This window comes from Giraffa tippelskirchi, chromosome 10 (assembly GCF_054371585.1).
Source record: "Giraffa tippelskirchi isolate mGirTip1 chromosome 10, T2T-mGirTip1v1.2.pri, whole genome shotgun sequence".
NCBI lineage: Eukaryota > Metazoa > Chordata > Mammalia > Artiodactyla > Giraffidae > Giraffa > Giraffa tippelskirchi.
The window spans coordinates 40,584,591-40,602,118 of record NC_137284.1 but is presented as its reverse complement, the minus strand read 5'-3'; the positions used below and the strand labels follow the sequence as shown (position 1 = coordinate 40,602,118).

At 38.2% G+C, this 17,528-nt stretch overlaps 1 protein-coding gene across 1 annotated transcript in view; it reads left to right on the top strand.

Moving 5' to 3' along the window:
* The window catches only part of GRM5 (glutamate metabotropic receptor 5), a 623,817-nt gene that overhangs the window by 212,978 nt on the left and 393,311 nt on the right, over positions 1-17,528 (top strand). Inside the window, exon 3 of the mRNA XM_081533344.1 lies at positions 11,229-11,478. Coding sequence (XP_081389470.1) covers positions 11,229-11,478 — 250 coding nt within the window. The remainder of the gene's footprint in view (positions 1-11,228; positions 11,479-17,528) is intronic.

Below are 17,528 nucleotides of genomic sequence, written 5' to 3'. Positions count from 1 at the left end.
TAATACATGTCTATAATATATCTAGAAATTGGGCAAAAGAGCTCTGTTTGTTAAATAACATGTTTGCTGAGATGAATTCTATTTGATAGTATCTGGAATTGGATTCAGATGAAACATTTAGTGGTGGGTGAATGCCTTTGGAAGAGCCACAGAACTAAATTGAGCAATTCTCGCTCAGTGCTTTAAGGGCAGTAATGTACTGTAGGAAAGGAGCATGACTTTGAAATTTAACAGATGAACGGTGAAATTCGAGCTCTTCCACTCACTAGATATCAATTATTTGTCAAATTATTTCAGCATAAATGCTCTGTAATATAAATGTGGGAAATAATAGCTACCTCGTAGAATTGGTTGGTTTAAATAGTAGCAGTAACAGTTATTATTACTAGTTTAATTTGAAGTGACTAGTGCAGTATTTGGTACATACTATTAACCTTTTACCAGCTAATTCCACGGGATCTAGGTAAATGTTGTTGATAATGATGATTAAAACCGTCATATACTGTGAGTGCTTACTTTGCCCCATGTTCTGGTCTAATAACTTTCCCTAAGGTACTCTGTGGGCTTCCCAGGTGACTCTAGTGGTAAGGCAGGAGATGCAGGAGACGTGGGTTTGATCCCTAGATCAGGAAGATCCCCTGGAGTAGGAAATGGCAACCCACTCCAGTATCCTTGCCTGGAAAATTCTATGGGCAGAGAAGCCTGGTAGTCTGCAGCCCATGGAGCTGCAAAGAGTCGGACATGACTGAACAACCTAGCACACACACACAAGGTACCCATATCTAGAAATAAAATCCCTCCTTGGGCTTCCACATTCTCTTCCTATTGTCATCATACTTCTTAGCTCTTCTTCACTGCCAAGCATCTCTCAAAAAAGTTGTATATACTGTTTTCACTCTCTGACTCCCATTTACTCACAGTCTACTCCTTTATGGCTTTGACTGTGTTGACAAAATCAGTGAATTTTTTCCACTATGCATCTCATTTTAGTAGTCACACTGTTAATGTCCGGAAGAAAGTAAAACACACTGTTAGCTTCATTCCCATAGACGTACATTCTCTTGGTTTCTTTTCCTTTGTCTTTGATAGCTTTGCCATTTCAGTTAATGCATAAATATTTGAATTCTTTAGGGTGTAATCAGAGCTCTTTTCTTTTTGCATCCTACACGTTCATCTATTACTATTGCTGGCCATATTCTGATGATCTCAAATAGTTCCAATTTTAACTTCTGTTTTCTGAGCCAGAATGTCCTTATTCAATTTCCGATTTGGCATTTCTACTTAGCAGAAATTTTAAAATAAATTTAAAATAAATTCTAAAACTTGATACTTTTTCTAACTTGGATTCTCTTGCAGTTTTGTCTATCTCAGTTCAACCCAATTGTATGAACTAGAGTTACTGGAAGGGCTAGTTATCACAATTTTTTATTCCAACCCACAGGAACCCACATTACAGAACCCAAGATGGCACTCACATGGGCTATAATTGATGTGTGATTTTTACACAAGTCAGCTCCCATATATTTTTATTTCATTTATTTGATTTCATGACACCTGCCATATATGGATTTGTATGGTCAACTTGTACCTTTGTTCTGAAGATCAAATTTCTTTTTCTAGCACCATGCCTGGTAGCCAAAAAAAAAAAAAATGTTCAGCAACACATTATACTACTCAGCAATGCACTTGGCTCATACTTTTGTGACAAATTCTAATATCCCTGGTTAGGATTTCATAATTATTATTTCTGTGTGTATTTCAAAATCCAAATTACTGTTATGCTATACTAGCTTTATTTTTCTGAATTATCTATTGGAGTATTGCTTAAATATGGCTCATATACTCCATGCCTAGTATAATGTCTCCAGTGAATTTGCTGAATGAAATCCTTCTAGTATTTCCAATCATAAAATGTCTTGGATGAGATTCAATAATGTCCTGCCTCACAGTGAATAATCTGCTCTATGGGTCATGTCATAGACAGACTCCAGGGTAAGATTTGAAGTAAGTGGCCAAAACTTGGAAATCTGTTAGCAAAGGTTTTCATAGCAAAGGCATTTGCCATAATTTGTGGGGTCTCGATGAGAGTATATGTCACATTGTTTTGTTCTGAGGAGAGAAACATCTACCTTGAAGAACTTTGTTGTCTTGTGCCAGAAGGTAAACAGAAACAAACGAGTACAATAGAGAGTTTGAAATTGCTCTGCTTATTGTGTATGGGGCTGTAATGGGAAGAGACATACATTTTTGAAAAGGGGAACAACTTCAAAAGGAGATGGTAATGAAATACGAAGAAGTGTTTATCTCTCCGGCTTTTCTTGCTCCCGGTTGTTTAATTAATCACCAGCTTACCCAAGACACCGCCCACTCAATATGGGCAGTTTTGTCTAAGATCGCTTGATGAATGCTTATGGCCCCATGAACCGAGGGGAAGTGGTGATTAGGCGCCACTGATTAATCCTGCCCACACATATTTTGGAGGATGGTATCATGCCAGGCAATAACTCCCATGAAAAATGGCAGCGTTTTCCTTCACCAGTAGTTGCCAACAAAATATACTGTTTATAATAGCAACAGGAAATTAGGAGTAAAAACCACTTGGAATGTATTTATAAATTATTATTTATATTGAAAATGTTCATTTCCTTTTTGAAAAAAAATAATTTGGGTCAAATAAAAGGGGAAAAATAATCTCTTAATGTGGAAGGCCAAGCTCAGTATTTTTTTTAAAGTGAATTACATTTCCTAAAGTGAATACTTTCTGAAAGAATAGATTTACATTTTTTAAAATAAAATTATGTATCTCTGGTGGCACTGAGTCTTCGTGGGCTTTCTCTGGTTGCGGGGAGCAGAGGTCACTCTCTAGTTGCAGTGAGTTACTAGTTACTCTAGAGCTTGCAGATTTCGATAGTTGTGGTGCCTAGGCCTCCCTGTTCCACCATATGTGGGATCTTACCTGACCAGGGATTGAAACCACGTCCCCTGCACTGGCAGTCGGATTCTTAACCACTGGACCACCAGGGAAGTCCAGTTTTTACATTTTTTTAGTATCCACTTGATGATTATATTTGAACAAATAAATGTACTCTTCCACAATTTTATCTTTCTGTTCAAAATATCCTTGAGTGGGACTTCCCTGGCAGTCCAGTAGTTAAGACTCTGTGCTTCTAATGCAGGGGGCATATATTTCATCCCTGGTTGGAAACTAAGATCCTGTGTGGGGAAGTGAGATCCCACATGCTGCATGGTGTAGTCTCCCCCGCAACGGAAAAAAGTGAAGGAAATACAATTATAAACTTTTCTAGTAATTACAAATAGCAAAAATTATGCACTTCAGTGTTATAAAATAGATCAACAGGCTCCAATGTGTTAATATATAGAGTCTACCATGTGCCTAGTATTATACTTGTATGTAATTAATTAATTAATATTTGTCAAATGAATATCTAGGCTATACTATCCCTCTAGGGAGATCCTTGGAAAGCATGATGGAGCAGGTCAGTTTTGTTCCACAAGCATTTGCTGGATGGCACTAGGGAGATGTGGTCTACATCTTAAGTTACACCCTGGGCAGTTGAGTTGGAACAGAAAGAATTCAACATAGAGAAACAGTAAGATTTCAGCATAGCGAAATGGGAAATAGGTATTCCAAGTAGAAAGAGCATCATGAATAAAATTAAATAAGTAGGAAGATGTGAGGTATGTTCCATATGAAGGAACATAATAAGAAGTAAGACCCCCAAAATGAAAGATAGGAGATGATAAGAGATTATGCTACCAAGTAAGTAATAATGAGGGTCTGATTATGGTGGGAGAAGTAAAAGTACAATGGAAAAAAGGAAATAACTGTCAGAGAAAATTATTTGTATCTCTTTAGTATGATTCTATTTAGTTTAACTTTTATGATCAGTTTCTCTAACACACAGATTTATTATTTGAATCATACCTCCAATGGACATTTTGCCAGAAAAAAACTCATTTATCAGATATAGCTTATCAATGTCACCATACTTTATTATCTATCCTGAAGCATGTTTGAGCCACAGTAGCACAGTCTTTACCAATAGTGAATTGGTGCCTCCTGAAATAGTAGTTATCTGTGGTTATGCATTGCATACTAAAAAATTGTTCCGTGCCTATGCTTTTAAACACAAATTTGAAATTATAAATTTCAAATAAATAATCTCTCTTAGGTTAAAAGAAAGATTTAAAGTCATTCTTTAGCAAGTCTTGTTTTCACTGTGTACTTTATAGGCACAAATGGAGGCAGATGCTTCCAAATCCTACCTGAAACAGTATGAGTCAAATAGTACGAGTGAAACCATCTAGCTTTAAATGACATTCAAGTGTGAAATATTAGAATCTCTTATTATCTGAATATCAAAGCCATTGGGAAATAATCTAGATGTTTTGACTGTGGTACAATTCTGTCCTTCAGGTTTTTAGTGGAATAATATATAATCATTCAATAGTGTGATACATTCTAGACACAACTGTTGCAATTCTGATTTCAGGTAGGATAATTAATTGTACAAATATTTTCATCTGGCAGATTTCCTCTTAATGTTGATAACTTTGTACCTGCTCATTCATTCACTTATTTTTTTTATTCTGCTTGTGCTAGCTATCATCCAGGCACCTTTAAGGACTTAAGAATACAAAAGAGAATAATATTCATGTCCTGAAGGTATATAGTCTTACTGGAGCAAAGACAAGTAAAACCAATTCTCTATTGAAAGACTGAATGAAGAATGTATGCAGGGATACATAGGTTGGGAAGAATTTACAGAAGAATTCCTTGAGCTTAATATTAAAATAAGCAGATACCAACAGTAAGTAGAGATCATTTGACAGGAGGGAGACAAATTAACTGGACTTTCCTATTTTAATTTTGATGTACAACATCTTGTGGAAAACATCTCCATTGTAAAGTTTTTCTGGCATACTAGAGGTGAAATGACTCATTTGATTTTAAGTAGAGCAACTGCTCTTAGAATATATGTGAATTAAGCATTCTGCCGTGGCTTCAGAATTGGTATCTTTCTTGATATAAGAAAAAGAATAACCTTGATCCTATTTTACATTTTCGTTCATTAGGTTCTCATTCTGTGGTTGAAATGGAAAAAAATGCATACCAATTAAAGTTTTGAAAAACAATGTAGCAAAATCTAACTAATGTGATAGAAACATAGAACCTAAATAAGATGATATCTAAGCAGTTGTTTGAGATGACGTTTGATTCGGATCAGTTTTTCTCTGTAATAATACTGTTTACAAAATTAGCTTCCCCTAAATTCTCAAGTTATTTTTATTATTGAGATTGTTTTATAATAATTTCATATGAGTGTCTCTTATCAGAAATAAGCCAGGTTATCTAAAAGTTATAATTAATCTTTACTATTTTATGTTTGATTCAAAGGAATTATAGAAAAAATTTTATCCTATCAGCAGGATGATTTTCTTTATTCAGTTATATTCACTTGGCATTCCATTTAAAACTGTCCATATCTACTCTCCTATTTCAGTAACTTTTAAGTATGTTATTTAAATTTTTTCATCAAACTTGTACTTTAATATTTTTCAAAATCATATTGTGCAGAATGGCTTAAAGTAAGAAAGAAAATTTTAGGGTTTTTTTTTCTGTTTTTTCACCTTCATATTTCTAAGCAGTATGAATATATCCTTGCTTTTTAAAGCCTACTTTTTAATTTATGGAAAATACACATCCTTTGTTGTTGTTGCTCAGTCGCTAAGTCATGTCTGACTCTTTGCGACCCCATGAAAAGGAGCACGCCAGACTTCGCTGTCCTTCAGTGTCTCCTGGAAATTGCTCAGACTCATGTCCATTGCGTCGGTGATGCCATCCAACCATCTCATTCTCTGTCACCCCCTTCTCCTCCTACCCTCAGTCTTTCCCAGCATCAAGATCTTTTCCAATGAGTCCATTCTTTGCATCAGGTGGCCAAAGTATTGGAGCTTCAGCATAAGACATCTACTAATTCACATATATTATTTCATCTTAGTATAATTATATTATTAATCTCATTTATTAAGATTCAGATAATTCTGTTAATCATCTCTCTTTTGTTTTCTGTGAATCTTGACTTCCAAATAGTGAGTGGAGTATTTTTTTTTTTAGTCTTCCCATAACTTTATTATCTTTTTAATTAGTTTATTTATCTATTTTTTAACTTTACAATATTGTATTTGTTTTGCCATACATTGCCATGAATCCACCATGGGTGTACATGTTTTCCCCTTCCAGAATCCCCCTCCCACCTCCCTCCCCATCTCATCCCTCTGGGTCATCCCGGTGCACCAGCCCTGAGCACCCTGTATCATGCATCGAACCTGGACTGGCGATTCGTCTCACATATAATTTACATGCTTCAATGCCATTCTCCCATATCATCCCACCCTTGCCCTCACCCATAGAGTCCATAACACTGTTCTATTTATCTGTGTCTCTTCTGATGTCTCGCATACAGGGTTATCTTTACTGATTAACTAAATACCATATATATGCATTAGTATACTGTATTGGTGTTTTTCTTTCTGGCTTACTTCACTCTGTATAATAGGCTCCAGTTTCATTCACCTCATTAGAACTGATTTGAATGTATTCTTTTTAATGGCTGAGTGATATTCCATTGTGTATATATACTACAGCTTCCTTATCCGTTCGTCTGCTGATGGGCATCTAGGCTGCTTCCACGTCCTGGCTTTTATAAACAGTGCTGTGATGAACATTGGGGTACATGTGTCTCTTTCAATTCTGGTTTCCTCAGTGTGTATGCCCAGCAGTGGGATCGCTGGGTCATATGGCAGTTCTATTTCCAGTTTTTTAAGGAATCTCCACACTGTTCTCCATAGTGGCTGTACTAGTTTGCATTCCCACCAACAGTGAGTGGAGTATTTGAATACCCTTCCCTTTCTGGTCAGTTCTCCCTACCTCCACAGCTCAACCTATAATCTTTCTCCTTAATTTTCAATGGAAAGATTGCTTACATAGTATTTTCTATTACATAATATGTTTTCTACCTTGTGTAGTGTTGAAGCTGAAACTCCAATACTTTCGCCACCTGATGCAAGGAACTGATTCATTTGAAAAGACCCTGATTCTGGGAAAGATTGAAGGTGGGAGGAGAAGGGGACAACAGAGGATGAGATGGTTGGATGGCATCACCGATTCGAGGACTTGAGCTTGAGCAAACTCCGGGAGTTGGTGATGGACAGGGAAGCCTGGTGTGCTGCAGTCCATGGGTCACAAAGAGTCGGACATGACTGAGCAACTGAACTGAATTGAACTGAACTTTGTGTATGTGTGGATTTATATGGTTGGAAAATCAATAACTGATATTTGCATCATTACAACTATAACTAATGTGGACTGAAAGTAAACTGGACTATGATTACATTTTCTTATAATTCCAAGCCACAGGGCCTCTGCTACTTGAAGAAAAATGTCAAATGGATTCTTTCTTCATTTAACCAGTGGCTTGAAATGCAGCCACAGACTAGTTGCTTATTTTACACCACATCTTCCTTTCTCCATCACCTTTGTTTCCTTTTTGGAAAAATAAATCTTTGCTTCCTCACCTTTTTTCTCATTCTGTACCCTACTTGAAATCAATTTCATTTTCTTCAAGAAGCCTATTAAATTTTTTAGTTTCTCCTTTATTTTTAAGTGTACAATTCCAAAATATAGTCATTATATCAACTGCTGAAAAATCTAAACACTTCAAGCTTTCCAATTTCATTGGTGCATATACTCCCATTTGTAAATTCCAAGCGTACAGTAGGTTTCTTTTATGAACTTAAAATTAGTATTCTGCAGAATTTTTATGTTAAGCATACACTACAACTCTTTTCTATTTTAATTTTAAAGAATACTGCTTGAACTTTGCTCTGAGAAAATCATATTTCCCTCACTAGTTTAAGTTTATTTTTTAGCCTAGTATTCAGGATTAATGCCATTTGCTCCATGATTTATTTTAGTTGCTCCAAGAGAGAGCATCTCAACTATACTAGAATATTCTTTATAACCCCTATGTATGCAATTATTGGGGCTTCCCTGGTGGTTCAGGGTAAAGAATCTGCCTGCAGTGTAGGAGCCACAAGAGACAAGGGTTTGATCCCTGAGTCGGGACGATCCCCTGGAGGAGGAAATGGCAACCCTTTCCGGTATCCTTGCCTGGAGAATCCCCATTGACAGAGGAGCCTGGCAGGATACAGTCCGTAGGGTCTGAAAGAGTCAGACATGACTGAAGCGACTCAGCACACATGCAGTGTTATTAGGTTCAGGCTGCCTATAAGATATTTTGCTGTTGTTTAGTCATTAAGTCATGTCCTGCCCTTTTGCAACCCTCTGGACTGTGGCCTGCCAGTCTCTTCTGTCCATGGATATCCCAGGAAAGAATACTAGAGTAAGTTGCCATTTCCTTCTCCAGGGGATGTTTCCAATCCAGGGATAGAACCAGCATTTCCTGTATGGCAGGCAGATTCTTTACCACTGAGCCACCAAAGAAGCCCATAATATATTTTACATTCATAAATTACGATATACAAAAACCCATATATTAGGCAGTGTTATCTGTGATTTTCAGGTGATAAAACTGGGACTTAGAGACGATAAAAGCTAAATTAGAACCCAGATCTAATTACACAGTTCTCTATTACAGGCTGCTTCTATATAACTTACTGTGTAAACACATGATGTTTAAACAGGGCTGTTAGAAGGGGTGCTAAAGATTATTACTTTGTAAAGGTATTTTTTCCATTTAACTGTGAATATATTGAGAATTTTCATTATTGCCATCACAATCATTAGGCACTAATATCAAATTATTTTTGCAAAAATGTCCCCAGTGTTGTGTTCCTTTAATGGACCGGAACTTGGGGATACAGAGTCAATGATGAGAAAGTGAAAAAAGGAAGAAAACAGGCTGAGCAGCCTGAAGGGGACACAGAGAGAGAGAGAGAAAGATGAAGAAAGACATGGGGACCAGTGTTCTGATGGAACAAAGGCGTTCATTCAACATCTTGTGGGCATATATGTACTGTCTTACAAGACAGCTTTTTTAGCAGAGATAGGGATCAAAAATCTTACAAGTTATCCAGGAAGCCTGAGGCTAGAATCATTTTCAAGAGAGGGGATTGTAAAAGTTACTTTCCATATCAGAAGGGAAGAGAGTTGTAAATGGCTACTTTTCACTGTATGGAAAGGCTACTTTTCATACGAACAAGATACATAAATTCCTATTGTTCCAGAACCGAGTGCAGCTCCTCTAGCATCTGCATTCAGGTGCTAATGAGGAACAAAGGATTTATGCAAGACTAAAAACAGCATACAGGAAGCCTCCTGTTAAATGCTTCCTTACATCCCAGCATTAATTCAACCAAGTGCAAGATTGTCAATTGAAAAGTAGAGTTGGCTAAAAATGATCAGAGAAAAATAGATTACTCAGGTTAGTGTAAGACTAATAATGTAGCCCCCTTGGCACATTTTTCAGGAAGAGCCCTTTAAACTTTGTTAATTGAAAAATAACCAAATTGCCTACCTGCTATCATCATAGAGGCTTCTCCTTGCAGATGGCCTACTAGTGTTTTTTGGCTGGGGCTCAAGCTGCTACAAAGGGACTAGTTCTGCTTTTCCCTTTACAGTTTGTTCATAAGGATGAAACTACACAAAAACCCACCCTCAATGTCTGAGGCTGTTATTTGCAGCAAGGCACCCATGCTATGATGGAGCATACATAGGGCTAGGAGAGAGAAGATAGATGTTCAAACCCAGACTCTGCATCTACCTGCTAATTCCAAGTTCCAGTTGCATCAGCTGCAAAAAGAAGATAATAGTACCTTTATCACAGAGTTTATGTAAGGGACATTGAGCTCAAATGTATGAATTAACTTTCCATAAATCAAAATGTTACAAGGTATAGTTATTTACAATTTATCTCTCTTATCATCTTATAGTGAAATGTATGCAGGTGAATGACTTGTATGCATTTATTCCTTTGAGATCAACCCCTCCTTGTGAAATTCCATCTCCTGACTGCTAGGCCATTTCCATCCCACAGCTTGGTCCCACAGCTCAGTTGCCTTGTAATTGTCTCCTGTATTTTTCAAATTAATTGCCCTTCCCCACCTTAGAAAACTCAAAAAATGAACCTGTCATGATTTATAGGGCCTCAAACAACTCCAAAAATACCTGAAATTGAAGCATCATGACCTTTAAATTGGAAAGAGGAATGCAGATATAATTGGACTTCTGAGTTTCCTAAAAGTCAGTGGTAGAAGAGTGGAGGGGGTAGAATCTTCAGTCTTGGACAGATCTGTGAATGGAATGCAGCTTTCCACCTCCTGGGGATAGTAACTCTGGGCAACTGTAAACCTAACTGCCTCATCTGTTTTCTTATCTGTGGAAGGAGGTCATAATATATGCTAAATATATTATTCTGAAAGTTAAATGAGGTCACATATATCTTCATACACTTCCTGGCTGATAAATGGTCATTAATATTGATCCCCATGTTCTGTAATTTTAAAAGATCACCATCAGTCCTTAACCCCAGAACTTTGCTAAATACTTTGGAGTTATTCCCCCCATATCAGTAACTTTCCAATGGTGTATAAAACTTAAAATGTTTTAAATGTGTTTATACTTTCATCTGTGACAAGACTAAAATTTCAATCAAGTATCTGGAATTTTCACTTGCAATAAGACCATAAACTCTCATGGTTAGTAATAAAATATATGGCTAACAGTCTGTAAAATAGTAAGATATTTGTACATCTATTCTACATAAAGTATATGTTTTGCATCTGTATATTATGGCTTTAAACACAAAAATCTGAATCAGTGGGGTGAGAGGATCATCTAATGAGACCAGAGATGAGAAAGTGTGACAGAATGAAAAAACAGCAGGTAAATATTTTCTATCATCACATACTAGCTTTTTGGAATCAAAGGAGGAGTCAGATTGTTAGTACTGTTTGTGATATTCTCTCAGTGGAAAAGTTTTAAAATATCAATGTGTGTATGCCTACTGTAGTTTGATTGTATATTGCCCAAATAAGCAAATCAGTGAAAGAACAAAATCTCACTCAGGTCTTCCAAGTTCCAAATCCAGCACTCCCAGGCGACCTGCCCACTCCCAGCCCCACCGCATTCCAGCTCTACCCAGTGACTCCAACACTCTCTCCTCTGCTTCTCTGTTTCCATACAGGCAACTATGGAGAAAGTGGGATGGAAGCTTTCAAAGATATGTCAGCCAAGGAAGGGATTTGCATCGCACATTCTTACAAAATCTATAGCAATGCTGGGGAGCAGAGCTTCGATAAACTGCTCAAGAAGCTCACCAGTCACTTGCCCAAGGCTCGGGTGGTGGCCTGCTTCTGCGAGGGCATGACCGTGAGAGGGCTGCTGATGGCCATGAGGCGCCTGGGTCTGGCCGGAGAGTTCCTGCTTCTGGGCAGGTAAGTGCCAAGGAGACAGTTCACCTGCATGTAACAATGTCAGGAATTTGACAGCTTCAGAGGGTACTTTTTGCTTTGGAAGCTTAACCTGTTGTAGTGCAAGTAGAGCTTAAAAATCATAAACACCAGAGCCTGAAAATTATCACAGAAAATAAGTAGATAGGCCATGTGCTGATTACTGATGACAACAGAAATCAACATATGAAAATGAGGAATCCTTAAGTCCCCAAAAAAGAATTGTAAGGAAATGAGAAGGCGTTTAAAATAACTTGCATAATCCCCCTTGGTAAGTAAACACATGTCAAACTTTATGCAGTCTCTTCTGAAATTGATTCTAAGAATGGCTGTGTAAGCTTGCTTTATAACATAGCATTTTAGAATTTGGGGCTGGAATGGGAGGAATTGCTTTTAGAACTAATTTTAAGGCATTGGTAATTTGGCTCATTATTTTATTTTGCAAGTGTTATCACATTGCCTGATCACTCACATTGTTACCAGATGAGTTTCTGAAAGATTAACTTCTACAGAGACTGATGTTAATTATCCAGATGATATACTTGATTGGCACAACTCATCTCATTTCCTCCTGATCTTGTTGAATTGGTATATTAGTTAGTGTTTTGCATCGAAACAGAGACCACAATGTGTATCTATGAAAAGAGACACCCAGGAGAATCACAGTTACAGCTGTGGGCCAAAAACTGGCAGGTGTGATACTCAAGAAAATCGAATGCTTCAGTTTCAGTCTGAAGTCCAGAAAAGACTAATATCCCAACTCAAGCAGTCTTGAAGGAGGAGTTCCCTCTGACTCAACCCTTTTCAGGTTTTCCATTGATTGGATGAGGCCCACCCACCTTAGAGAAGAAGCTTCATTACTCAGTCTACCCATACAAGTGTTATTCTCATCCAGAAATATCCTTGTAGACAGAATAATATTGGGTCAAATGTTTCAGCACCCTAAGGCCCAATCAAGATGTCACGTAAAATTATCCATCACAATCCAAGTCAACACCATAGTTTGAAAAGGTGAACATAGCTTACCATTTCAGACCTTTAAAAATTCATCATATTATCAAATCTTTTCTCACTAGGTAGCCAATTTAAAGAAGAGAGAAAACCTTTAGAACCACTCCATCTTTCTTAGTGTCACTGTCCAAATTAAAAGCCAGCTAACTTGTTACTAGCTTTTGATGGCTCATTAGAGAAAACATACTTCCTTTATTTTCCAAATGCTTAACTGACCTTCTGTGATGAGACTTAGATCCTGCTTGGCTCCATTTTATGACAGCAGGTTTATGTACCTAATTCTTTTCTGTCTGAGCTGATGGCAGTAGATTGATGGGACTGTTTTATATGAGGCCAACCATCCTTCATAAAAATGATAGGAGTGAGATTCCTTTCTCATCGGTGTCATACGTTTTGTTTAAAATCATCCCTTGTTGTAAAGAGTGACGCATCAGTTAGTTTCATACCATTCAGGAATGTCCTCACTGCCAATATTCTGATGTTCCAAAGTACAGTGTTAATAGTGGGATGAAAAGAACAAGAAAGAAGCTGGCTTTAAACAGTCCTGTTTTTCTTTATGGGGAGGGAGACAGACAAGGGATTCTGCAGCTCCTGTCTGCTGCTTTGCCAACATAAATAAGACAAATCCGAAGCACTTGCTTATCAGCCATATGTTATGTCAACAAACAAATGTATTCTGATCACATATAACCAAGAAAAATAGGTTGGTAAGTGCTATATTTGCCATTTTCCATCTATATTTTTTTGCCAATAGTATCAAATGCCAAAATGCAATATGTTGTATATTTTAAAATTTATTCTGTATGTGCTGTTGATAAGAAGCTTTTCAAATCATTTCTTTCATGAAATAATAAATCCATAGCCTTAACTAGATGTCTTGCTGCTGCTGCTGCTGCTGCTGCTGCTGCTAAGTCGCTTCAGTCATGTCCGAATCTGTGCGACCCCATAGACGGCAGCCCACCAGGCTTTGCCGTCCTTGAGATTCTCCAGGCAAGAATACTGGAGTGGGTTGCCATTTCCTTCTCCAGTGCATGAAAGGGTAAAGTGAAAGTGAAGTCGCTCAGTCGTGTCCGACTCTTAGCGACCCCATGGACTGTAGCCTACTAGGCTCCTCCGTCCATGGGATTTTCCAGGCAAGAGTACTGGAGTGGGGTGCCATTGCCTTCTCCGAACTAGATCTCTTAGTTCTCTCATTGATTGGCTAATAATAATACGACATTTACTTGAGCACCAGTTCATCTTGAGCAGTTCTGTTACAAAAATCTTCCTTTCTCTGAATTTTAAAAGCATCTCTCTGTAGTTTCTACATATTGGATCATATTCTTCTCTTTGAAAGTAATATGCTATACTCTTTCAAATATCTGGAAACCATAGTCCGGTTCTTAAGCCCTTTCATCTTCCCTTGGAAATCCCTACTTCCTCCATTCCTATTTACTCATACTGAAAAGGCACTTTGGGTCCTCACCATTTATCAGGACCAATTATAGGATCATTTATCAGCTGCTGTATGCCAGTTTCTTCATTAACCATTTAAGTGCATTGTTTCATTTAATTATTAATTTGACAAATATTAAGTTGCTAGAGACTTCCCTATAGCTCAGATGGTAAAGAATCTGCCTGCATTACAGGAGACCCGGGTTCAATCCCTGGGTCTGGAAGATCCTCTGGAGAAGGAAATGGCAACCCACTCCACTATTCTTGCCTGGAGAATCCCATGGACAGAGGAGCCTGGCAGGCTACAGTCCATGGGTTGCAAGGAGTCGGACAAGTCGAAGCCACTAGACATAGTATCTATTAAGGTGCTTGGACCATATTAGTGAAGAAAATAGAGAATAATCACTACCCTTGTGGACTGTAAAGATGATAAGTTAGATAGAAGTTAATAAGTGCTGTGAAAAAAATCTAAGAAAAACTTGCATGATGAATACCATTCTCATCTCTATTTTACAGACAAGGACTTTCAGATCAGTTCAATTGCTCAGTCATGTCTGACTCCTTGCGCCCCCGTGAATCCCAGCACGCCAGGCCTCCCTGTCCATCACCAACTCCCAGAGTTTACCAAAACCCATGTCCTTCGAGTCGGTGATGCCATCCAACCATCTCATCCTATGTCGTCCCTTTCTCCTCCCACCCCCAATCCTTCCCAGCATTAGGGTCTTTTCCAATGAGTCAACTCTTTGCATGAGTGGCCAAAGTATTGGAGTTTCAACTTCAACATCAGTCCTTCCGATGAACACCCAGGACTGATCTCCTTTAGGATGGACTGGTTGGATCTCCTTGCAGTCCAAGGGACTCTCAAGAGTCTTCTCCAACACCACAGTTCAAAAGCATCAATTCTTCGGCACTCAGCCTTCTTCACTGTCCAACTCTCACATCCATACATGACCACTGGAAAAACCATAGCCTTGACTAGACAGACCATTGTTGGCAAAGTAATGTCTCTGCTTTTAAATATGCTGTCTAGGTTGGTCATAACCTTCCTTCCAAGGAGTAAGCGTCTTTTAATTTCATGGCTGCAATCACCATCAGCAGTGATTTTGGAGCCCAAAAAAATAAAGTCTGATACTGTTTCCACTGTTTCCCCATCTATTTGCCATGAAGTGATGGGACCAGATGCCATGATCTTATTTTTCTGAACGTTGTGTTTTAAGCTAACTTTTTTACTCTCCTCTTTCACTTTCATCCAGAGACTCTTTAGTTCTTCTTCTCTTTCTGCCATAAGGATGGTGTCATCCACATATCTGAGGTTATTGATATTTCTCCAAGCAATCTTGATTCCAGCTTGTGTTTCTTCCAGCCCAGCATTTCTCTTGATGTACTTTGCATATAAGTTAAATAAACAGGGTGACAATATACAGCCTTGACGTACTCCTTTTCCTATTTGGAACCAGTCTGTTGTTCCATGTCCAGTTCTAACTGTTGCTTCCTGACCTGCATAAAGGTTTCTCAAGAGACAGGTCAGATGGTCTGGTATTCCCATCTCTTTCAGAATTTTCCACAGTTTATTGTGATCCACACAGTCAACGGCTTTGGCATAGTCAATAGAGCAGAAATAGATGTTTTTCTGGAACTCGCTTGCTTTTTTGATGATCCAGCGGATGTTGGCAATTTGATCTCTGGTTCCTCTGCCTTTTCTAAAACCAGCTTGAACATCTGGAAGTTCATGATTCACATATTGCCGAAGCCTGGCTTGGAGAATTTTGAGCATTACTTTGCTAGCGTGTGAGATGGGTGCAATTGTGCGGTAGTTTGAACATTCTTTGGCATTGCCTTTCTTTGGGGTTGGAATGAAAACTGAACTTTTCCAGTCCTGTGGCCACTGCTGAGTTTTCCAGATTTGCTGGCATATCGAGTGCAGCACTTTCACAGCATTATTTTTGAGGATTTGAAATAGCTCAACTGGAATTCCATCACCTCCACTAGCTTTGTTGGTAGTGATACTTTCTAAGACCCACTTGACTTCACATTCCAGGATGTCTGGCTCTAGGTGAGTGATCACACCATTTGGATTATCTCTGTCATGAAGATCTTTTTTGTACAGTTCTTCTGTGTATTCTTGTCACCTCTTCTTAATATCTTCTGCTTCTGTTAGGTCCATACCATTTCTGTCCTTTATCGAGCCCATCTTTGCATGGAATGTTCCCTTGATATCTTTAATTTTCTTGAAGAGATTTCTAGTCTTTCCCATTCTGTTGTTTTCCTCTATTTCTTTGCATTGATTGCTGAGGAAGGCTTTCTTATCTCTTCTTGCTATTCTTTGGAACTCTGCATTCAGATGGGAATATCTTTCCTTTCCCCCTTTGCTTTTCGCTTCTCTTCTTTTCCCAGCTATTTGTAAGGCCTCCTCAGACAGCCATTTTTGCTTGATGGTCTTGATCCCTGTCTCCTGTACAGTGTCACGAACCTCTGTCCATAGTTCATCAGGCACTCTATCAGATCTAGTCCCTTAAATCTGTTTGTCACTTCCACTGTATAATCATAAGGGATTTGATTTAGGTCATACCTGAATGGTCTAGTGGTTTTCCCTACTTTCTTCAATTTAAGTCTGAATTTGGCAATAAGGAGTTCATGATCTGAGCCACAGTCTGTTTCCGGTGTTGTTTTTGCTGACTGTATAGAGCTTCTCCATGTTTGGCTGCAAAGAATATTAGATTTCGGTGTTGACCATCTGGTGATGTCCATGTGTAGAGTCTTCTCTTGTGTTGTTGGAAGAGGGTGTTTGCTATGACCAGTGCGTTCTCGTGGCAAAACTCTATCAGCCTTTGCCCTGCTTCATTCTGTACTCCAAGGCCAAATTTGCCTGTTACACCAGGTGTTTCCTGACTTCCTTCTTTTGCATTCCAGTCCCCTATAATGAAAAGGACATCTTTTTTGGGTGTTAGTTCTAAAAGGTCTTGTAGGTCTTCATAGATAGATGTATGCTTTGAAGGCAGAATTTCAAATGCCTGTGTAACTCTAGAGACTGAGCAGTCAGCACTGTGTTCTACTACTTCCAGCAACAAACAACAACAAAGAGAATTTAGATCATCTATTCACTCTCATTTTATAAATGAGGAAACGGATAACCCGAGTGTGTGAATGACATGGTCAAAGTCCCACAAGAACCCAATTACTTGACTCAAAATCTTGTACTTTTTTCTACTGTCACCTATAGAATAGGAAAAGGCGAAAAGTTATAAATTGATAGCAGATTCCTGGTTCTTCATAGATCCTTGGTGTAAGAAAAAAAAAAAACTACCCTACTACCCTAGATGATTCCGATTGAAAATAGCATTTTTATATTAACGTTCCCTCCTAAAAACTCCCATTCAGCTCACCGTATAACTCCTAGTATTTTAAGGTAATTCTGTTTACATATACTTCCCTGGTCTCTCTTTATGCTCCTTACCCCCAATTCAAATGGATCTTAGACACAAGAAGTCAAAATTAAGAGAAAAGACTATATTTAGAACTTCCTACAGGGCTCCACATTTAACCACTATAGTTACTTAAAAATCTATCCAGCTGCCTTGGGACAGGCATGT